This window comes from Xiphophorus maculatus, chromosome 3 (genome assembly GCF_002775205.1).
Source record: "Xiphophorus maculatus strain JP 163 A chromosome 3, X_maculatus-5.0-male, whole genome shotgun sequence".
NCBI lineage: Eukaryota > Metazoa > Chordata > Actinopteri > Cyprinodontiformes > Poeciliidae > Xiphophorus > Xiphophorus maculatus.
Window position 1 is genome coordinate 27,270,622 of NC_036445.1, and position 24,186 is coordinate 27,294,807.

The window sequence follows — 24,186 nt, forward strand, 5'->3', positions numbered from 1 at the left end:
AAGCTTCTTGGCTGTTGGGACAGAAATCGGGTAGATCTAGCCAAATATTCTGACCCGGTTTGTTGAATTAGAGGAGGGAAAGGCAGAGCCTTGTCCATCTTGACAGGATGCCATGTTGAGGAGAACACAATGCTGTGTTCTAATGTGAAAGTCTGGGTTGTCCTGATGACTTCAGTTCACCCTGGTGAACCACTTTGTTCACAGAGAAGCTGAAACCAATGGTAGCTAGAGTTACCAATGGTAACTCCAATGGTACCATTCCGAATCAACTTTATTGGCTAAGATTGTGCGCACAATGACTTTTTACTTCACTTTCAGGGACTTGCAGCATACAAACACACAAAAAAATAAACTTTAGAGGAAATAAAATAAAGTAGCAAATGCTGAATATATGTATCTGCAGGTATGTATGGCTGTTTTATATACAAGGAGAAGAAAAGAAAGAGACAAGTTGTTATGGTGTAGTACGCCTATTTTATTTCACAGTGGTGTAGCCGACTGCTGTAGCTGCATTGTGTTCATGGTGTTCATCAGACAGACTACCAGAGAGGGAAGAGACTCTCTGTGGTGACTGTGTTTGCAAGTACTGCTCTATAGGTAAAAGTCTAAACTGTTTGTGTCCAGGACGTGTGGGGTCTGCAGAGATGTTTGGGAAGTTTAGCCCTAACATTCCTAAAACTGTAGATATTCACCATGTTAGATTGCCTTGGCCCAATATTGCAGCGTGTGTGGTGTTGCACGTGACGCATCGCTGATCGGAAACTGTGGTGACAAAAACCTAAGGTGAGATTCTAAATACAGAAGACACAGCACCAGAAAGTCCGGTGAATGTCAGAGATGTCAAATATTGTTTTTCTCTCTGTTAAGCATAGTCCATAAACTATCGCTATTTCTTCTTCCCAGTCGACCATGTTTGTTTACTCTGAGCTCACATTTGTGCAATTCTAAAAGAATAGTAAAGAAGCTGGTCCTCAACCAGATCACTGCATCCCAACACCAGAGTGCTAATCCCAAATTAGCAACAGTTTGACAATGTTAGACTGTTCCAGTTTCGGCCCCAATTAGCCGAGTGCCTCCCTATTACCTCTGGATCCCAACCCCAGAGAGCTAATCCCAAATTGGCTACCATACAGTCCTTGACTGTTTAAAAAATATCTCTACAGAGGGAGAACCCACACACGACCTGCATGCAGGATGCAAGATTTCTCATTTATTTGCAGGAATTACAGCTTGTAAATATAGTGCCACAAATCCCCCCCCTTCCCCAAATGGAGGATCGGTTTACAATCTATCGGCAAATCACAAACAGCCATGTCTCGGAAGATTCAAATAGAGATTGGGCCGACCACCTGTGGATCGGTAGACAACAGGAATCTGCAGCATTACAGTTTGGCTGCAGGGTGTGAAAGCAGCCAGTGAAATAACATCCTCTAGCACCGCACTATCATCTTGAAATGTTTTGCGAGATTTTTCATCCGCCTTCTGAATGTTAGTGAGAGAAAATCGGTTTAGTGTGTGGTGCATCGCTCCTGTCACGTGGCCTCACAGCACATCCAAACCTGTTGTACCTAAGATTTTACTTTTTTATTGTCGTGTGAGGTTTCTGAAGTTCTGAAACTGACAGGTTTAGAATCTTGCTGCCTGAACCAGGCCTTAGTCACGGAGGTGAGGTTGTGCGCCACTGCCACCACCGAGCCAGTAAAAGTTAATCTGTTCACTTTGACCCAGAAATTAACTCAGCATGCTGTTTCAGTCCCACAACCCAGTCACCCTGTAGTGTTAAATCAATCCAAAACTGAATCGGTACAAATTTGACCAAAACCTACATTAGCAAAAGTTTTTAAGTGTAATTTTAAAAACTCTTATTAGTTGATTTGGAACAAAACAGCAAACCGAGAGGTCTACTGACGCAGTGCTCAGATTCATACCTTATCAGGGTTCTCCTATGTTCCAATTGACTCATTTTAGGCAAATTCAAGGTGCACCAAATCTTTTCCTCCACCGTAAGAGCTACTCTGAGTGCTCTCTCTCTCTTTTTCATAAATATCTCCACACCTCACTAATCCGCCCCGTCTCCGCCGACCCACAATTTAACTCCTCTGGCTTTATTTTGACAGCTGAATGAATCTCTCAGTGCCGATGTGTGCCAAACAGGCGGCCATTGATCTGACAGATCCGCTCTCCGCCTCACAGCGGCGTTAACACGGTCCGCATAATAAACACAGGTCAGATACTGTATAAACAGCAGCGAGACAGTTGGTTAAAGGTCCCGCTCAGCTCTACGCTCAATTTGTCACCCCTTTTTTTTTCTTTTTGTACAGTAAATATTTGGGTAAACTGGCTGTACCGTACCAGCTTTGAGAGACGGGAGTGTATGTGATGAAAGGCGGACTGAGGGTCACATGAGCGCTTTTCAATCTAATGTGGCAAGTGAACAGGCAGCCACAGTCCTGCTGAGAGATGGACTTGTGAAGACATGTCAGAGTGCTCCTAAGATGCTCTCTGCAGTGTTGAGGGGTTTTTTTTTCTTCTTTCACTGACAAATGTACGCCCACAATAAAAAAAATAAAATAAAACTGGCTGGGTCATGAAATTCTTCTGCAGGATTTCAGAAGACGCAATGTTTTTAAAATGCGCAGTGAAGTGAAAGACTGAAATAAAAAATTAACTGCTACTCTGCTTTGTTCGTGCTCGGTTTAATGACATCACAAGAGGCACACAAATTGAGCCAATTAGCTGGCTTTAGTAAATTAGTTTCCGTGCACACTCAGCAGTCAGAAGTTGCTACAGAGGTGCCACATGGCTCACTGGTAGAGCAGGCACACCAAATATAGAAGTCACAGCAGTCAGTGCAGTTCCTGGTTCAATTACTGGCATGGCACTGCAAAAACTAGTTTAGTTTCTAGCGTAAATATCTTTGTGCACTCGGGGAAAAGACTAAAATAACTTTCAAGTTCAAGGAACTTATCTCTTTGTTTTTTTTGTTGGTTTTTTTTACTGCCAAGCATCCAGTTTGTTATCGTACGTCTTTCTCCAGGAATAATGTCGACGCTATGCGGTCTGCCTCAGATGCATGCATGGCTTATCTACATTGTCCATGAAATAATTCTGTCTGCTTATTGAAATATCGGGTGCAGAACATTGGGACTCCAACTGGTCTTTAGTACGGCTCGGCTCAAAATAATCGCTGAAGACCTTGGTTAATAAAAATCTGGCCATACCAACCCGCCTTGGTTCTCTCCACAAACTCCTTCCATGTGTCTCATTGTTGCCAAACTTTCCTGTAACCCATGCGCTGTTCTAGCTTCTAATGCAAATATTTTTGCTTTAGCAGAACGTGCGATGTCTCCAGAAGCACGGTCACATGAAAGCTATGGTTCTGGAAACCAGATTCAGTTTTCGTTGAGTAATTCTTTACAACAAAAATAGTAAAAACCATTTGAAACTCTGAGCATGCTACTGATTTGATACGAGAGTCTCTTGTCTCTTGTGCACGGCCTTTTCAGTCTAAGAACACAAAGAAGATTATAAGTCAGCTCTTCTCAAATTGTTCAACAATGATGTCATCGCTGAATTTGGCTTGCCTTCCGTGTTTTATCTCTGGTTAAGAGCTTTAAGGAATTCCCACAGAGCAGAGATTTTCATTCGAAGACGGCCACAGTAAGGAGACTTGGGTCAAAAGAACTGTCAGTTTGACAAAGTCAGCCATGTCTGTACCAGTCTGTCTGAATTTTGCTGAAACCATTTCAGATATGTGCATTTTTAATTTAGCTTTGGATTTGTCCTTTAAAACACGTGTGCCTCCATTCTCTCAGCTCCTTTCACACATCAAACCTTTTGTCATTTAGACACAAATGTCAATGTATTTAACCAGAATTTCATGGATCAGATCAGGGGTTTCCAACTCCAATTCTCAAGGGCCGAATTAGATATTCAAAACGGAACCAAGTTCTGCACGGACCCGGCGATAACCTATTTATTCCATTCAGGTGTCTTGAGCGAAGCAAACGTCTAAAGTGGGAGAAACTGAACCCTCAGGGCTCAATAAGGACCAATACAAAGTAGCGCATTATTATTAATCTTGGCATAAATGATAAATATCGGAGCTCATTAGTGAATAAACAGCATCACAAAGGAACACAGCAGACAAGTGAAGGAGGAAGTTGGTGAGAAGTTTTAAAAGAAGATAGATTTTATAACGCTAAACGATTTGTTTAAACGAGGCAGCATTAGGTAAAATCAAGGTTTTTGAGCTTTACATCATGTTAGTATGTTGTTCCCTCATCAAAAACATACATGGAGGGTTGCCTTGATTCTTTCATTCATGTTTGACAAATAATTTCACATGGCGACCATTCAGCTTTGCAAAAACGCCTGGTTGGACCTAGCTCCGCCTTGTAGGACGAAGCTCCTCCTCAGTTGGTGCTGTGGTTTTTGAGCTTCCGAGTTTCCGCCTCACAGAGCACACACCTCCCTCCTGACTCCCACACGCAGCTCCTTCAGACTAGCCAGCAGCAATTGGCAAACACCTGGTGGAACTGCACATCTGCTGCGCTCATTATATGAGCTTCTTTTTGGAGAAATGTTGCTAAAGAGCTTATAGAGGAGCCATGTTGTGATGACTTCCTAAAGGCAGAGTGTAGGAAAGAGCCGGACTTACTTAAAGAGACGGAGACCCAGTTTTTCAAAGTACTAAATTATGAAGTCAGATTCCTTTTAAGTCGTGTTTGACATATATAGGATTTTTATGACAACTGAAGATAACATAGTTACTTGATTATGCTGTAAAATGATATTATGTGACTGGAAAACACGTCATACTGCTCCTTCAAGAAAATGCACATCTTAAAATTTTATCTTAAAATTGAAGTGTATCTTTAGCTTTAGCTATTTTTATTTTAAAAATCCAGTTAATTGACATAAAAAACTAATTGAGACCTGCCTTGAAACCCCCGCAACTTTGACTACAGCAGCAGTTGGTTCTACATATGTTGGATCAGTGTATTTTGCCGTAACAACTAGGTTTTTCCTTTTTTTGGGACACAGTGTTGAATAAAAACGGCAAAAAACCACTGAAGGTTGCGGTTGTAATCTGCAAAAAATTGTGGAAAAAAAAAAGCCTCCAGGAGTACCAATCCATTTTCAAGGCGCTACATGAATCCTTCTTGCGCCGCTCCATGTTCTCGCTGACCGCCTTTTTCATTGCTTGCAATAAAAACATAAAATATCTTTCCACGTCGCAACCCCGAGACACCCAGCGCAGAGTTCGTTAATCCCGGTCTCTCCTTCACCCTGCGGGGAACAAACAGAGCGCCTGTTGCACGTCGGATAGCTGGGAATACTATTTGAACGCTTGAGGTTTCCAGTGGTGATTGATGGGGTTATAATTTTTGCTCCTGTACAGTGATGGTTAGCGCGGCAGCCTCAAATCACACGCAGGGATTGACATTTAGGATCTCAGTCTTCGTTCTTCCTTAAACAGGGACCTAAATATAGGAGTGCTCCTTCACTGACCTCTCTGTGACACACAAAGGCCGTCTTATGTGTCTGCAACACAAACAGGCCAACGTTTCAGTGCCGACGTCTTCAGCATTGAGTTTTAAATGCACTTAAGTTCATTTAAATTTTTTATGGCTAGGAAATATTTTCTCCTTTATGCTCAGCCTGATAGTTTTAGAACCTCTTTAAAGCTGCAGTATGTCACTTTTTTTTATAATCTTTTTTTTTTTCCCCATTTTCATTGAAACTCTCACCATGTCATGATAGTATAATATGAGACAGATAATCTGTGAAAAGATTGATCTCCTCCACATATTCCCTGAGCTACTACTGCTGACTCTAGCCAAAAACAACCAGAGTCAGGAAGAGGGTCTTGGCACTGTCAATCAATCTCGTGAATGTGCTGCTAAATGTGCTAATGGTGTAAAAACAGCTCATTGTTACAGGAAAACCATTTATCTGCAGTCACTGGGGGCTATGCTAACTAGCATTAGCATTCACGACAGGCTCTGCTGACAGGGAGAAGTTTTGTTCTAGCAGGGATTAAAGGGGAGTAGCGAGGAGTGGGTTGAGCAGCACGCACAGTGACATGATTGACAGCGCTAAGACACTTCCCGGTTCTGATTGGTTGTTGCTGGTTAGCCCTGGGAGAAAGCAGAGGAGCTAGATTTTTCCACAGATTATCCGCCTCATATCATACTGTCACGACATAGCAGTTTCCACAAATTAGTAAAAAAAAAAAACAAAAAAAAAACAATCTTTTTAAATAAAAGTCTCACACTTCAGCTTTAAGAATCTGATTGAAAGCATAAAACCAGCCAAAGAGAAACGGCGGCTCCGTCTCTCATCACCGTGAAAATGCGGTCAGACCATTTCGGAGGCCCTCTTCAAACAAACGTTTGCACTTAGCGTCGGCTGATGGCAAATCTGTTTCCTGTGCTGAGCGGGAGCCTCCACACAAAACATATATTTTGCAGATTATACAGCAGACGTTTCATCACACCAGCAAGGAGCACCTGGCAGTAGGAAGCAAAGCAGAGCCTCCGATTTGTTGCTGTTGTTGAGCTGAGGAAACAGATCTGCAGTGTGTTCCCACTTGAGGCGAAGCTGTTTAGACACACGGAGACAAACAAGAGAAGAAAAAAAGAAAAGAAGGGATATTTATCTCTGAAGGACTCATCGAGGGGATCTGGCTGAAGGAGGTGTGATCATTTTCCAACATGCTGTCCGGACATCTCTGAGAAAGAAGGAGGAAAGTACGCAAAAAACGATTTTTTTGTTCCCTTGGCTCTGTGGATAAGGCCTTATTAGCTGGAAGGATGTTGTCTATAAAAATGAGCTGCATGCAGTTTTAAAATGATACTATCACCACAATTAAACACAATTCATTTAACTTTTCAAAATGAATAACACCGAGAAGATGATAGTCTCCCTTTTCGGAGCAAAAATATTTACTGTCTTTGTAAGGTAATTTTAGTAATATCCCCCAAAGACCAAATGGATAGCATTGTAAAAATTACAAATCTGCTTGTTTTGCTTACAAATACACTTTATACACACAGTCAACATTTAAATGTTCAATCTTGAGCACTTTTTTAAAAATGCATTTTTGTTTTAAAAAATAAAATAGAAATTTAATTCCATTTTATTTCATTTCAGGTACATAGGGGTGATTGACAGCGCTAACACCCCCAAGGACCCCACCCCACCGGCTCTGATCTCATACCATACTGTCACAGCATAGTGACAGTTTCAACAATATGTTTAAAAACAAAATTTAATTTGTCAAAGTGACATACTGCTTGGAACAGCCTTGAAACTACACATACTGTAGCACTCTTCACAAGATAATCAAATATAAAGTTCCATCTTGTTATCGTTACTTTATGTCTCCAACGTGCTGCTCGACAGACAAGTTGCAGAATGAAATTGTTTCTTCTTCCAGCCCCCTCGATAACTCTGGACTCAAACAGGGGGTCATTATGAGGGGCAATCAGTGAAAGGGCCCATTGATTTCGGTGGTGGGGGTGGAAGGTCATGCGTGGACTCAAAGGAGTGAGAGCAGTCATGTACATTTGGAAGTATGGCTTGCTGGCTTTGAGTGTCCCCCAGGAGCCAAGCAAAAACATCCACCCACTTCCTCCGCTGCAGCTGAAGGTGCACCACAGGCCCAATGCCAGGCTGTGCATTTACTCTGTTGAGAGTTCAAACAAGAGTTAATACTTCATTCAAGAGTTTTTTATGATTTATTTTACATTATCTCCTCTGAAGTAGCAGCTTTTTTTTTTCTTTGTTTAACTACAAAGAATGGTTGAAAATACGTGTAGCCTACGTATTTTGCCCTGTACGCGTATTTTATTTCTATTTTATTATAAAAGAATGTACAGATGCCCTTAATGGTCGAATCTCACTGCACTGGTTTGACATGATGGTCGATGCTTATGTCTGGAGATAAAAAGTAAAAAAAAAAGAAAGAAAATTAATATAAAAAATAATTTCGAATCAAGGGCGTATCGAGTGACAAGATGCAAGAAACCCAAAAGGTACATTTCACCCTCCGAACTGGGAAGAATGTACAGATGGAAAATAACATAAAAGGTTACTATTAAGAAATTTAAAGAAAAAAAACCCCAACTAAACAAAAAAACAATCTCACCAGCAACACTTGAGGCAACACGGAGGGGAAATCAGGGAGATATTATGGAGACTCTGCTGATTTCGCCGATGACTGAGAGAAAAAGCATAAACACTGTGGCGGGGGTCACTGGACTGGAAACGTGTGAGATGTGCAACAGCTGTGCGAGAACAATGACAAGAAAACAAAAGATTCCGACTAAATACATGACATATTGATCTTAGACCCTTACATGTGTCTTGTAAAATAAACACGTTTCCACCACAGCTTACTATTGTTGACGCAAAGAGCGGCCATGTTGAAACACACAGTCGGCCTTACGAGTCGTAACTGGGGTGCAGTTGCAGTTGCTCCCGCTCTCCCAGAAGGAAGTCTGATTTTGTCTAATCGTTCCATCTTTGCAACTTGACTACAACTGGAACGCACCATTATTTGCGAGAGTGAGGCGCCTGTGGGATAGAGAGAGAAAGAGAGAGAGAGAGATTAAGCTACAATGTCATCTTTCAAAGCAGACATTTTGAAATTGATCCACTCTGGGTCCTGGTTTCAAAAGATCTTGACGTTCAACTTCCTCCACTTTGTGATGCAACATCCTCTAGCTACAGCACAGGCTCAGCTACATTAGCTGCAACCAGCTAAAGTTGTAGCTTCTGTATGAAGTGACATCTCAATTTAATTTAATGAGTCATTTGAACAATCTTTCTACAGTTTATACTGACATGTCCCAATCCAGCCAGAAGCTATGGTTTCCTAGCTCCAAAGAGGCTAGCTGTAATTGCCTTTAATGAGCATGTTTGTGAGTCCATTACCATCGGCTACTGCACAGGAAGTTTGCTGCTGTTAGAGTGCAGCGAATGAGACGGTGCTAAGAGGAGAAAAAAACCCATGTGTTTGTGTGCGATTCCATTCTCGGTAATTGTATTTGCCTTTGTCTGCTGCCTGCTTCTCTTCCGGGCCCAAAAAATCCCCAAGGGGGACAAAAGGAAAAACACTCACAGGGTCGGGGGAAAGTGGGGACAGCTGGGTATGTATGGATGTGAAATGTAAACTGAGGAAGTTTCATCCTGGAGATGCTGCATGTATTATGTTATTAACATGACCTAACAGGTGGTTAGGTCTCCTGAACACCTGGTTTAACTGGTCTCATAAAATGTTAAGAGACCTTAAGAAGATGAGCTGCACGACTCTGCGTTATTGCTGTCACATTTACTTGATCACAATGTAGTCTGGATTTATATTTATCACAAAAGGATAGTTTAAAGGGGCAGTATTATGTATTTTCTAGGCACATAGTGCCATTGTGTAGCACAATTAAGCAACTATGTTACTTTCAGTTGATATAAAAATGCTGCATATATCAAATATGACTTATTAGAAATTTAACTTTGTAATTTAATGCCTTGAAAATGGGCCTCTGTCTCTTTAAAAACTCCTGCTCGTTCTAAAACTCCACCGTCAGGAAGTCATCACAACTCCACTATTAACCCTTTACCACTGAGAAGTAGCTCATGTAATGAGCTCAGCAGATGTTCAGTTCCATTAGGTGTCTGCTAAATGCTGGTGGCTAGTCTGAAGGAGCTGAGTGGGGGAGTGGTGCAGGGGGGCTCCGAGGAGGAGCTTCGTCCTCGAAGGCGGAGCTAGGTCCTCCCAGGCTTTTTGAACAGCTGAATGGCTGCCATGGGAGATTAAAGGATTTCTCAGACATGGATGAAAGAATCAAGGCAACACTCTAGGTATGTTTTTGATGAGGAATCTACATATTATGTCATTATTTAAAAGAGTCAAATTTATGTAAAACTGCCCCTTTAATCTGTAGAAGGTTTTACTCCATCCTTTGCATTTGTTAAAAAGTCTGCACAGTAGTGACGCTTTAAAACCATCCCATAGCTTATTCATTTTAGATGCATCGTCTTGTGATTCCTACAGGTTTTATGCAGGGGGTGGTCATACTTACATTGTGTAAAAAGAACTTCGATCTGATGCTAAAAGAAAGCTAATTTGTCACACTTGCTGAACTTGACAGGCAGAATTACTGTAGCTCTATTTGCTTTGCGAATGTGGCACTGAGACATTGAGAGCAGATTGCAGGTGCATAAAATGAACAAAATGTGGAGCGGACAAAGCTTTTTTTTTTTGGACTAAGAGCTTGTTATGTTTCCTGGAGCTGAGGATTATGTGGGGCTTCTGCTGCTTGTTCCTGCATTTTTCCAACTCAATCTTAAAAAAGGGAAAAAAACAACAACAAGGAAATGTAAAAATTTATCGGTAATCATAATCACAGTTTCATAACCAGACTCTGCTCTTTCAGATTAACAATAAGCACTTCCCAACATCGCTGTCCGGGTGGAGGAGTGTGATGAGCTCCAGTGGGCTGATGGCGCGGCGTCCCAAGCTCTCTTGCATTCCTCATGCCATCCTCCTGCCAGCTGGCCCCCTGCCTGAAAAGCTCAGAAACAACTTCCCGTCCTTCGCACAGAAACAGACGGCAGACGTTAATCGTTCCGATTACTTATTTAAACACGCCGAGAAAGCGTGATAAACAAGCTGATTGAGAGGGATGCGGTTGTGTATGGAAGCACCTCGACTGGTCACGCTGATCAGAATCAAACGCTGAGCTGTTGCCAATTTCACTTTGTTTTTGTTAAAAAAAAGAAAAAAAAATCTTTCCTGGCTTACATTTAGCTTGTTAATCAGACTAGAACTTTGCTTTTATCTAAATTACAAGAATTGGTGAATTGTATCAATTATGTACACTCTCAATAGAGTTGCAGTAGTCTTGGTTTCCTGCACTGCCAGTGGCTGATTTTGTCGTGTTTCGACTTTACAAAGTACACAAATTAGAAATAAGATTTCCTACTAATGTAGAAAAACTACGTTTGAGAAAATATCACACCACATTACTTATTCACTTGTCAGCAGCAAGACCTCAGACTTGAGAGACTTCTTAACCCCAGATTGAACCTGATTCAACTTTATAGATGCTTGTTCATGGAGCATTTTTAATTAGTTGTACCCTTTGAACATTTTAATGTTTCGCTGCATTACGGCCACAAACTTTCATGCATCTTACTTGGATTTTATTTGACATCCCAATACAAAGTGGTCGCATAGACGCGAAAAAGGGCGAAGGTTACTGAAAGAAATTAGCTACGGTTACAGCTGCAAGTATTTAGGGGTTTGCCGCCACCAACTTTGCACCCCAAGAGATTGCTCACGTCAGTTTAAATAGAGAAAGTGGAATGCCAACTTTCATGTCTTCCCACGTGGACTTTTACTAGGCCACTTTCGCTCAGGCAGTTCATTTCTGGTTGTTCTCCTGGCAGAAGGTAAACCCTCAGCCGTAGTTGCTTTCTAGCCTCTAGTTAAATCACACTCAGGTGGACTCCACTAATTATGCGACTTCTGAACTCATTTAATTAAACTTGATTTTATTTAGGAGTATCAGACTGATTGGGGTTGGTTCAAATACACAAATATTTCAGAGTAAAAAAAGTTTAAAAAGAAAAAATTGAAAAGCATTTCATTTAATTTTCTGCTTAACAGTCATGCACTGGTGTATTTTGCTCCAACAGATACAAACCCATTAAAATACACTGAGGTTTGTTGTGTAAGTAGTACGAATACTTTCGTAACATCCAGATTTCTTTAGATTATCTCCAAGCATTTAGTTTTGGATTTTGGGACATAGTAGCATTATATTGATTGTTGTCTATTTTTAGCCACTCTGTTGCAAAATGGCTGCAGTGTTTGGATTCATTCTAGCCTGACCCGGCTGAACCTCGGCTGTCAAACAGATGATCTCATATTTACCTCTGGATTACTTTGCAAAAGTCGATCCGATCACACGACACGCTCAGATCCAGAATAGCAACTCTCCACCCCCGGATTCCCCGCTATCGTGACCGACTGTTGCTGTGAGGTGATCACGCTGAAACGCTGCGTTTATTTTGATTTGATTTTATTTTTCTAACTGTGAGAGTTATGAGCAAATATCTGTGTGAAGGACATTTTCCCTTTGCTTAAACTCGTCTGCACAAGCCTGAGCCACAGTGTCATTTTATTTTAACACAGACAAAGCTTTGTGTCGGCAAAAGCACAAAAAGCAAAAACAGAACTCATTTTCCAAAATATACTTTCACAATCTTAATATGCAGCATGCTAACTGCAGCCTCTGAAATCTGAACTCTTCAGTTTAGGGAGAAGGGGGCTAATGGAGACGTCCACTCTTGGAAAGATTGGAATCTGTTTTCAGTGTTTTCCATTCATGCTTCCCCCCCCATCCCCCTGTAGAACAATTGATTCCAAATATTTCGAGAGTGGCCTCAAAACCCTTCCAAGACTGACCGACAACAATAATTGTGCTTCTAAAATCATTGCAGATGTATTCCTTCGTTGGCTGCTGTAGAGAAACGGCCTACCAAAGCGTGGTGCTATTGAAGGCGTCCGCACCCTCGCTGCTGGTCAGTCAGTGCACATTGTTTCCACAGTTTGAATGCATGAGGATTATATATTCAATAGCCAAGCACAATATATATTTTTGTTGTTCATATAGGGTGGCGTATGCTGAATTTAATAACACTAGTAAATAACACTAGTAAATGTCTGCTTTGCTTTTTGATGGTCTGATAAGATAAGTTGCCTTAAGTATATAACTCTACATATCGGTTAGTTTTTCAAAGCATCTGCATTCCGAACGGTCATGTTGTATTTTATCCGGACTTTATGTCACTGAGACATGTCGTAACGTTGCACCAGCAGAAGCCAGACGCGTTAAATCATGACGTAAACAACGGCTCAAAATCTTTCATAATTATGAAATCATGAAAGAAGTCTGTGTCGCCGAAGTGCATCACGGCACAGTCCCGCCCCTCGTGGCTCTGACCATACGTCCAAACAGATTTTTAAGTTGATTAAGGCCGTCGTGCGATCAATTGTGCTTCCTTTTTATTCACTTTCTTTGTGTTCTTATGATTTTGTGACAATACTGTTGGCTCTCAATGCTGAATAAACTTTAAAATCGATTCATGATCGGCTCCATCCATTATTCTGTAAATAGTGCGCTGAAGTGTGACGTCAATGTTCTTCTTCTGTGAATGCAGGTCGCTTCGGGGACGTAAACCGTTCATGCAGAAGTCTCACTGCAGTCGCGTTAGTAGTATGAAGGCGTAGGCGATAAAAAATATGACTGCAGCAAAATTGAGCATCAAGACCTGCTGTGTGGACGTAGCCTGGATTCTGTTGAAGACAACGCCAAGACACAAAGTGAAACTCTAAAGTTGCAGAGAACAACATAACTGAATCCTATGCTATGCTATGAAAGTGCTCAGTCTGATAAAGATTCAAACTAAATTCTCGGAGTAGCTTCACCTTACAGCAGCCCGACCTACTTTCTGATGAAATCGCCTAATAAGTATCTGTCTAACTGGGCACGCCCATCAAGAATTGAAAGTTCATTCCCAGATGCTCAGCTGTTCCTGAAATGTCAGAAAAACTTCAAACTAAACATCACAGCAAAGTGTGTGGTGAACCTCGTCTCGATGCTGCACATCCTTCACCTCACACAGAATACAAATTCAAAACGGTGGATGTATGCTTTCTAGGCTTGACTGGTTTCAACGTTCCTCTAATGTGCTTCATTTTTGCTTCTCAGTACCAATGTAATTCACTGATAAGACGGAAAACAGAGTGAAAACATACAGTTTTTAAATCATGTTGTGATTTCTAAAACCTTTGGCTAGATAAACATTTACTGTTTACACGACTAAATGTTTGTGCATCACAGACCCATTCAATTAAGTAGGATATTATTGAAAAGTCCATTTGTTTCTAGAACTTTGTCACTGAGTGAAACACATTATGTAGATTAACTGCACTACAGATGGACTTTATTTCTGTTAATTCTGATGATTTTCCGTTTATGCTCAATGAAAACATGATGCTTAAAATTAGACTGTTACATCAGACCAATAAAAAGAAATTGTCAATACAGAAATGTAGCCTTGATGAAAAGTATGCTTAATACCTGCTTAATGGTTGTCAGTTTTCAAAAGGTACTTTTAATCTCACAAATAAACCTAGTATTCTAATGAAATCTGTATTTACAGTCTTTGGGAGCACCTGTGCTTATAAAAGTCCCTGTAAAGTCTACGTTCCCACCAAGAAGGGTGTGTTTGGCTAATCGGTAAGAGCCCAGAGAAACAAGAGTGGTTTCACAGAGGCCATTCAGGTTTATCCATTTGGCAGAAGAAGAAGTTTGATTTGAGGAAAAAAGCGGTCTGTGAGTTCACCCGCGGCCAAATGGATCCACTTCATGCGGAAACCATGTGAGACAACCAGGAATTTCCTCAAACGGCTTGGTCTCCGAGGGACCAGCATCATACCCGTCCTTCTTATTTCTCCCTTTTGCTTTTAATTTAATATGTGGGATGCATCACTGAAATGTGTTCACAGACAGCAGCCTCCTATGATTCCTCTGCAGCGCGCTGTCTGGTTTTAATACAAGGCTGCCTGAGAGCAAGAAAATGAATCCCTGCTTGTTTTCATTCTTGTCAGCAGAGCACAGAGGTATGTATCGGAATACTGAAATGGAGAATTTTAATATTTCCTTTGCAGCTTCAAATTGACAGGATGAGTAAAAAAAAATTTTTTTAAAATCACCATCCCAACTTTTTATACATCTTAGTAAAATAAAGTACGGTCACAGCAGTTTTGTACATTCTTTAGCAATATATATTTTTTTGGGGGTACATGTTTTGTACATACTATATGGGTCAATTGAGGTTTGACATGTCTGTAAAGGTCACCATTGGCTTGTCCTACACACTAGCATTCATTTACAGCTGAATATTTAGATATAATGTTAAATATATGCTAATAACCTTAAAAATACAGAATAATTTCCTTTTCTGAAGGGAAATTTATACTCCTGTCCAGTTAGTTTTTAATTCCTTAAATTTCAGGAAATTTAAGGAAATAAACACACAAAACTTTTAACTTTCCATCTTATGTTTTGCCACGCAATATAACAAAAACTTTGTTGTCAAGCAACATGCAGGATCTTCTAATTTATATCAAGAAAATGAAAGAAAAAAAACAACAACCTAGAATAAGAACAGAGCTTCCGCCTTCTACCCTGCAGATATGGTAGCTTTATCAGAATGATCGCTCACACCCTGCACACACGTGAAACCCCCAACGTGCAACGTCCAGAGTTCAAGTTCTCTTAACAATACGCAAACTGGCGGTCAGACAAGTTTTTAGAGACTGTAAAATGATGTCAAAAATAATCAAGACTAGTCAGGGAGCAAAAACTCAACATATCATCTGCTGAGTCCATGTGAGACTCTGCTCCCATGTAGGCAGATCATGCAGGTTCGAGTAATCAGTCACCTCATCGTCACCACACACGTGGACCGAGGGTTCATGTAACATTTCTTTTCATGGCTAAATTGCCAGGCTCAGTGTTGCAACACAGTCCTACTGTAACTGTCCTTGGCTGCAGATATGACTTACGGTGTTGCAACCTTTGAAACTCTTTGTGTTTTAGAAACAAAAGCAGCGCCTCTTCCTGACCAGTACGGAAGAATTGCAAGAAGAAAACTCATTGTTGAAAGAAAGCCACAAGAAGTTACATTTGCGGTTCGCCGTGACAAAAGCAGACGGGACAGAATAAACATGTGGGAAAAGGTTGTATGGATAAAGTGGGAGATGCCGTGTGGTGTGGAGATGCTGTTAAGCTGTTAAGAGTTAATGGGAAGATAGATTGGGACAAATAAAAGAAAATCTTGCGAAGAAACTTCCAAGAGGTTGCAAAAGACTTGAGACTGGCGTGGAGGTTTGAGCAGGAGAGCGACCTGAAGATTACAGCCAGAAGTGTAACAAAATGGGTTAAATGAAAGCATATTCATGCATTGAAGTGACCAATTCAAAGTTCAGAAATCAATCTAAAGAAAACATTAAAGGACTGATTTAAAATGCATTTTGTCTTCGCAAAGAATGGGAGAAAGAAAGAAAGAATTAATTTAGGACCTGTGCTGCAAATTTGAATGGAACAGCAAATGTTCCACATTGAATATGGTTTTAAATACAGTAACTTGTTGATTACAATAATGTATTTGCTTTTATTATGTTATTGGGCTGAAATAATTCAAACAATTCAAGGGTGCTTCGTGGTGTAACCATTTAGTGCTAGTGATAGGCTCCTGTTGGGTCACCCCCACGCAGACAGGCACTTTGCTCATACCTTGACCTTTAGTGAGTTACACTGAAACAGCTCCACTGATAAGGAGACTCCTGCTCTTCTTAAACCCCCGCTGGGGCGGACGTGCGACCAGAGCTGCTCGGCCGGACCTGCGCATCCACTTGTTGACTTCCCAACGGTTCAACCAGCGCGAGCGGCTCTATTTAAAGCGGCAACAACATGGCACGCGGGCTTGTCAGACGAGAGTCGGTGGAAACGGAGATGCGCAAATCCGAAGACAAGGGGAAGACGTTCGTTTACACCAAGAAGAAGGGCTACGATGTCACCAGAAACCCCCACCTCAACAAGGTGGGTGTTCGTGGGAGTTGGTGGGAGTTCTCTGCTCGTTTCTTTGAACAACAAGCGTTGGCAAGTAAAGCTGCTGAGTTCAGGCGCCGTGGGAGATGCTAGCACTCGGAACGAAAACGTCAACTTATTTTAAGCTAACGCTACGAGCAAGAAAATATTGTGTTTGTCTGTCATATCATTTTGTTTTGGTTTTAGAAAACCTTTAGAGGGTGAAGTTTCCCAAACAGTGAGTTGCTTCAGAACAACAAAATTTTGCTTTCTACTTAGCAACCGCACTGAAGTAAACTTTCAACGTCTTTAGTGTCTCCTACAATATGAATGACGTAATAAGTTTACCCATTACATAAGAAGCAACTACTAAACAAAAAGTTAGCGAATGTGGCGCATTTGTTTATAACTTTTAGATAGCTGGCATTTATACACAGAGCCCTGACGGAGCCCAGGGGCAGCCAGTGAACGTCGCATTAGCCAGGACGTTTGGGTATCAGCTTTAGACGCGGTTATATTTAGAATTTAAAGAGACCAAACGCTGCTTCCGTGCAGAGGGGGGTACTTCTGATAAACCTGCAATACTGCTCCAAACACAGTAAAAGAGCAGCAATAATTCAATCAAAGAACATATAAAGGAGCAGGATTCAGCATGTTGCACCTTGCCATGTTAAATAGCTTTTCCAAGATAGAAAAGTTACATAACCAGGCAGTAAATAATGTTGAGTAACTTCCTCAGACATGTCCGGCATTGACTTCAATTGTTACTCCCGATTTTTTAAAAAAAATAAGAAGCCAGTTGGTGTTTGGACTTCGTAGCTTGCCCATTCATTCCTATATTTTACATCAACATTTCCTCAGCTTTTGTTTGTTTTGTCATTTGTATAGGAATGACAATGCACAATGGCTTATGTAAATGGACCTAAATTAGCTACGTAGGCTGATTCTCATTTACAGTCTGTGTGCCAGAGTGCCTGTAAGCTTTCCAGTGTTTTCTCTTGGCTTGATGATGGTCTGGGCCCCCAGAGGTCCAATTGTGGCCAGGGGGGTCCTGTCCATGGTGCTGACTGACCGTCAAAACAGGCGCCTTCATTCTGACTCAGTCCACAAAGTGCTGTCTGACTGCTCTCTTATAGAAATTCTTCTTTTTTAAAAAAAGGTGAATTCTTTTACAATCTTTTTTTTTTACTCTTTGAGGGGTTCTTTTTGTCACATATGTTCCTTTGATGAGAAAAAGGGCAACACATATTTTAATTATTTGATTTATTCCAGAAGAAGTAAGCTGTAATATTAAAACACTGTACCTCACAAAAGTATACACACCCCTTGAAATCTTTTCCACATTACAATCACAAACTTCAGCGTATTTTATTGGAATGCTTTTGTGTGTGTGTAATCGTCTCACACAGTATAGTGTAAAATTGTCAAGTGGAAGGGAAATGATGGATGGTTTTCAAAAGTATTTTACAATTACGAATCTGAAAAATATTCTTCCCTGCCACTGTGGCTCAAAACACTCCCAAAAGCATGAATCTCCCACCGCCTTGTCAGAGTGGAGATCTTGAGGTTCAGGCTGATGTGTAATTAGGTCACTTTTGAGGACAGTGGGTTGCACTGGATTTTATTGAGGGGTACCAGAGTAAATAAAGGGGACTAACCACGCATCGTCTAATCTCTACTTCTCAGTTAAGCAACACATTGTGTTCTTAATATGACACACAGAAGCTTGTAGTTAGGCCATGAAGCAACATGTTTCGCATAGTGAGGTGTTAAGAGTTGATAAAGGTGGCCGTTGGTTTACTGCGGTTGTGTGAGATGTCAGGAAGGTTCTTGATAAGTCGGATAGTGGAGCTCCCGCAGGCCGTTCGTTATCTGTGGCGTGAGTGAGCTGGTGCACAGAGTTGCTGATGACTGCTAATGGCTCCATCAGTGCTGCCCACCAGCACCACGTGTTTGTTTTACCGTATCGCAATATGGAGTTCAGTGACATGTGTGTGTACTCTGGTGGAAGATATGGCTCTAAATGCAAAAAACTGATTTGTCTGGATAAACATAGAGGTTCCACATTTTCATATGCTTTTAATAGTAAAACATAGAAGTCAAAGGGAAAAGATTTTTGTTAAAATTTAGTGTACACTCAACCTCATTTTATGTTGACCAACGATTCTTTGGATGAAAAGCAAAATAATTTCTACCTTCGCGTGTTATGGCCCTCCATGCTCACTGTGGAGGTATCCCAGGCATGACAGGACTCTGCTGATAAAGCAGAAATGTTGCAACGTCCTCTTTGTGGCTGCAAGTTTTTCTCTGACTTTACTTTTTGACACTTCCTGAAAAGAACAATCCAAAAAAGTCAGATTTTTTTTTTTTTATTTCAACACATAATACAGCAGGGACACGTTCTACTGACTCAGCATCTGTTACAATATCCTACTTTGTTCTCTGAGTTCCCTTTGTGGTATTTTGCTTAGGACTGAAACTAACGATTATTTGAGTAATTGATTAATCTGTTGATTATTCTGGCAACTACCGGATTAAAAAATGGCACATTCTACATACTTTTCGTTTAACTACAACATTAAAAATACATTAAATTATTAATATTTTTTTTAAATAAGAAAAAACATGTTATTGCCTAAAATGCAATATTGTAGCATTTCTGTAGTAAATCTAAACCAGGTGAAGGTAAAACTATACCATCTGAGGAGTTTTTCCCAAGACATATTTGACTTAATTACTGCTCCGAATATGTTTTTTTTCTCTTCACCAAATTGCCTGTTTTGAGCCTGTGTAGTCCAGTTAACATTTAATCGATTACTATACTAGGTGATGATGATTTCAATAATCGATTATTCACAAATAATCAGTTTAATTCTGTTAATTGTTTCATCTCTAATTTTGTTTGTCTAGTTACCTTCTTCATGGACCTGATAAGTTGCTCTCTTCAAAAGTTTACATTCTCTTTAAGTACAAATGATTTTTTTTGTTTGTTTTTTTTAAGAAAATCTTGTTTACTTACTAAGGGATTTTAACATTTGATTCCAAAGCTAAGTTTGAAAAAAAAAAGTTACTATAATTTTGACCTGAATTCTTTCCGAAGTACTCTGTCGGAACAAATTTTCATCAGAATGCATACCGGGTTTGATACAAATCATCCTCGCTTTCCATTACTGCTTCCCTAAAGACCTGTAGCCTCAGCGTTTAGTCTTAGTCCTGTGAAGTATTTGTTTACATCTCAGGTTACGCCTCGGGGCCACTGACCGAGGACAGTGAACAGTGAACCCTCTTTCAACGGGCTGGATATAGGGAGCTACATGAAAATAAGACTGACCAGTCATAAGTTTACATACATTCGCCATGAACGCAAATATAATTTTTACACAGTTGAAGAGTTGTTTTTGAAGATGAAATAAATGTATAAAAAACAACTTTAAAAAAGTCAAACATACAGGATAAAAAAAATATGCACACCTACACTAATATTTGAATAATATCAATTAGGAAGTAACATAGAAACTTAAGTTGGCTGACCTCTTGACAAATATACATTAGGGTAGGGTTAGGATTGTATACACCTTCATCGTCCGTGCACTGTTGGGAAGAGATGCTAATTATGCTAACATGCTTGGAAGAAAGCCAGAGTAACTAGGACTCATGCATAGGGAGAACATGCAAGCTACAAGCTACATGCCTCCACTTTGGTTGCAAGGGTACTAAAACTTCACCCTGCTCCAAAATCAATACCAATACAAATGGATTGTAAAGCTGCTCTTTACAGTCAGACAGGACCAAGATTGTGTTTTCTGGCCACAATGGGGAAGTACAGTATGTTTGCTGAAATCAAAACGACACTTTCAGTCCCAAGATCTCTGTAGCAATCCTCAAGGAAGATAGGGTTAGAGTTCAAGGCAGCATCTCCACTCCTATTGTGTTGAACTTCACCTGAAGTAAACAGCTACAACGTTGAAATTGAACACAAGTGGGTCTTCCAACATGATCCCACACATGGATTAAAACTATTCCTGGAATTAGGATAACACCAAGCAGCCTCACTTGAAATTTTGAAAGCAACCAATTTTAAATGAGCTCTACATTTTTATAAGAAGTGGATAAATGACTTCTCTTTAATGAAGGCTAAAAATGGTCTCCAGTTTCTGTGCAACGTGCTCAGGAATATTGAAGTGTTTAAAAGGATTTTTTTTAACCTTTGAGGTTTAGAAACTTTAGAACAAATTCCAAATTGGGCCTTGAATTCTGGTTTCAAGTGTAATTTAGGTTACATGTGTGAACAGTAAAATGGGTCTTTAAAAGCATAAAATTAAAATGTTCTTCATGTCATTGATGAGTGTAACCTTTTACATTCAAAGTAATCTCATAAGCTTGACCTTAACTGATCTTTTAAATTATCTCTAACAGACTATTATCTTAGTTTCAGACTTAAATCAATTCCTCTCAATTTGATTCCTATTTCTTTTTCTCTTCTCCCAATCTGCCCTCTTATTTTCAAGTGGTGTGAAGAGTGAACGTTATGAGCCACAGCCTTTTTGTTCTTCACTTTTACAAGGTAGTTTTTCATCTCGCTTCAAAGCTGGCCATCCTAAATGAGCTAACTGCTGTGTTCATATGTTGTTTTGGAACAGAGTCTGCTTTTACAAGGCGATTTTTGCTTGCGTAAAAACTTTTAGTTAGGAAAAAGCAGTCAAGAGCGATGTGCCTGTTTCGTCTTGGCACATGGCTTGTTCTGCAAAAGTCTAAAGAAACGGAAGAAACAAAAGCAAATATCCTGTTTGTGTGTTGAAGTAGACACGAGGTAGCCAGTGGATGTACCTGATGAACCGGCCATGCCAAACACACACCTAGGTGAGCGTAGCGGCAGAAAAATGGTCGCCTGTGCAGCCAGGTGAACTGTTCACTGTCGGTTCTCCTACGTGAGCTGGAGGCCAGGAAATTGAAGGAGAAGGTAGGAAATGACAGCTGGAGCATGTTGGGAGTCGGGCACAGGCGGGTCCTTGTGGCTCAGGCAGTGCTACATTGTTACCCTCGTCCAGCTTTCTGCAAGCCCTTGGGAAGAGGTGTGTTTACCTCTCTTAGCTGGTCCACTTCACCTCTAACAGGAGCCAGTCACGGCACAACCTGCTAATTGATGCTGAGGGATGCAGCGCTGAAAGGAGCCTGTCCTCACATCGACAGGCTTCGTTTCCCTCTAATCTCTCTGCTCGCGTACGCCTCGCTCCACGGATGTATGGACTCACACACAGTCCTACCGCTCTCCCTCCCTCCGTCTGTAGGCGGATATTATAGATGTCTTTTGTGCGCAATAAAGAGACGGAGTTGGGTATGAGGTGCAGAAAGGAACCTCTGTGGTGGTGAGCAGAGCTCCACAGAAGTCTTCTGTTGCTTTGCTTGATCACCTTAATGAGGTATCTGTGTGCATCTCGGTTCTCTGCCGCTCTCTGATGCCAGTGCCACTTTGGAAAGTAACAACATCGTTTGAAAAAAAAAACGTCTTGGCGTCTAATTAGACATGTGGAATGAAATCAAGCACCCGACTGCTCAATTTGGAAAATACAGATGATGGGAAAAGATTAAGAGAACGACAATTGCAGCTGTTTTCCTTTGTGGTAAAGTATAATTTCACAGTGGTGCCAATTTGTAGCCCTACTTCCTACGCTCATGTTGCCATTTCTTAACTTCATTGATCATTGGGGGCAAAAAAGAAAACTACCCAAACCAGTTTGCCTATGTATGAAAAAGTAACCCCTAAAAGTTCTTGCTATGTCACCCTTGGGGGCAACAGCTGCAGATAGCCTGTGTAGCAAGTTTGGCTCGCTCAATGTTTAACATCAGGCCTGTTGGGGTAATTACACATAATGTCAGTTAGATTTAGGTTCAGACTTTTCCAAAACCTTTTTTTCCGTACGGTTTTTTCACACGTGATTGTCTAGTACAGTGGTTCTCAAACTTTTTTCAGTGATGTACCCCCTTAAAAATATATTTTTAGCCCTGACACGGGCAAAACATTTTTGGAATAAAAAAGAGGTACAGTGCTGTAAAATCACTGTCTGATTTATTAAAGCCAAACAGCTTATATCAGTGAACCTGACAAATACATCCATATTGCAAACATTGCATGGTTAAACAAAAAAGAAAAACAGAAGATGGTGACCACCAGGAGGTATAAAACCAGTCAAACTGTTTTATTTTAAAGGATATTGAAACTAAATACTGAATATAAAATTCAGTGCATGAACACACATTTATATTTTATTGAACTTTTTACAAAATAATTTTTCCCAAGACTTATTATGAGGAGCCTACTGATTTTTTAAAGATATTTTGAAAAGCTTCACGTACCCCCTGCAGTACCTCCACGTACCCCCAGGGGTACACGTACCCCCATTTGAGAACCACTGGTCTAGTAGACAAAATTTCTACATTTGTTACATTTACAGCTGATGGACTGCACTGTGTTAAAAAATCCAAACCCTTTGAGCAACCTGTTTCGCCCTCCTTGCCTGTAGGTGGCGCTGCACCAAGAACCACTGAAGGAAACGGCACAAAAACCTCTGAAGAAGGCACTGAGCACAACTTCCTTCTTCAGGAAGTGCAAAACAAAAATGGAGCGGGGTCAAATTTTAACAGGCCACAAGCCACAAAATTTGAAAGCAGAAAATGGCAGGCAGTCTTTCATGGCAACTGTTTTAAACGCACATTTTACCTGCTTGCAAAGCTGCAAAAAATAAAAAGAAAATACTTTCAGCAGTAAATAAATGATGAATAGAAGACCCGCAATGACCTACATTCTAAAACAGAGGGCCACGAAATGAAAAATGAAGCTGTCATTCATCCCTTTAATGCTAAATCCCACAAAACTCGTGTTGATCCCCAAGACTAAAGAGCAAAGTTGTGTTTATTGAAGTCTATAAAATTTACAAACAGCACGCATCATTTAGGGCAGAGAATACTAAATTAAATGGAGAGCTCACATGCAGACAGCGTTTGAATTAGATCTGCCATTTGCAACCGCAGACGACACTGCACCATGAAACACTGTATTTAAGGGTATTTGTTTCTGGCATGTGCTGAACAGCGCACGATGATTAGGGAGTGAGGCTCTGATGCCAGATGGCGACGGTCCTGATAACTCTGTGCAGCAACGTTTAGCTCCCAGTTTAGACTTACTCTGGTTTGGCTGCTGCTTTCACTCACTCAGATTTGCTCTGGAGACTTGGGAGTTTTCCTTTATCCAAAATCTTTCACATTCAGCACTTAAATCGTAAAAAAAAAAAAACAACACACAACAAAAAAAACAAGTGAGACTTTGTTTAAACTTTGCACTTGTGATTTCTTTTGTTATTTTAGAGGAATTTTGTATGGTATGTTTGAGTTTCCGTGCGTAGCCAAACAGCTCTTCTCCACATATATTCAAACAGGGACATAATCACAGTTTTATTCAAATGTATCCGGTTTAAAAATTGAAGCAGTGTCGTTTCAGAAACAGCTATTTGCAACTTGG

The 24,186-nt window shown here is 40.6% G+C and overlaps 1 protein-coding gene and 1 long non-coding RNA gene across 2 annotated transcripts in view; one reads left to right on the forward strand and one right to left on the reverse strand.

Annotated features, from left to right (window-relative positions):
• Positions 1-6,926: 6,926 nt before the first annotated feature.
• Positions 6,927-16,462, reverse strand: LOC111608114. The gene is made up of 4 exons (XR_002752548.1): positions 16,377-16,462; positions 8,407-8,583; positions 8,156-8,294; positions 6,927-7,693 (listed from the first exon to the last, which is right to left on the reverse strand). It is a non-coding gene; the product is annotated as an uncharacterized LOC111608114 (long non-coding RNA).
• Positions 16,439-24,186, forward strand: part of me1 (malic enzyme 1) — an 88,328-nt gene continuing 80,580 nt past the window's right edge. Inside the window, exon 1 of the mRNA XM_005809651.3 lies at positions 16,439-16,682. Coding sequence (XP_005809708.2) covers positions 16,554-16,682 — 129 coding nt within the window. The 5' untranslated portion in view covers positions 16,439-16,553. The remainder of the gene's footprint in view (positions 16,683-24,186) is intronic.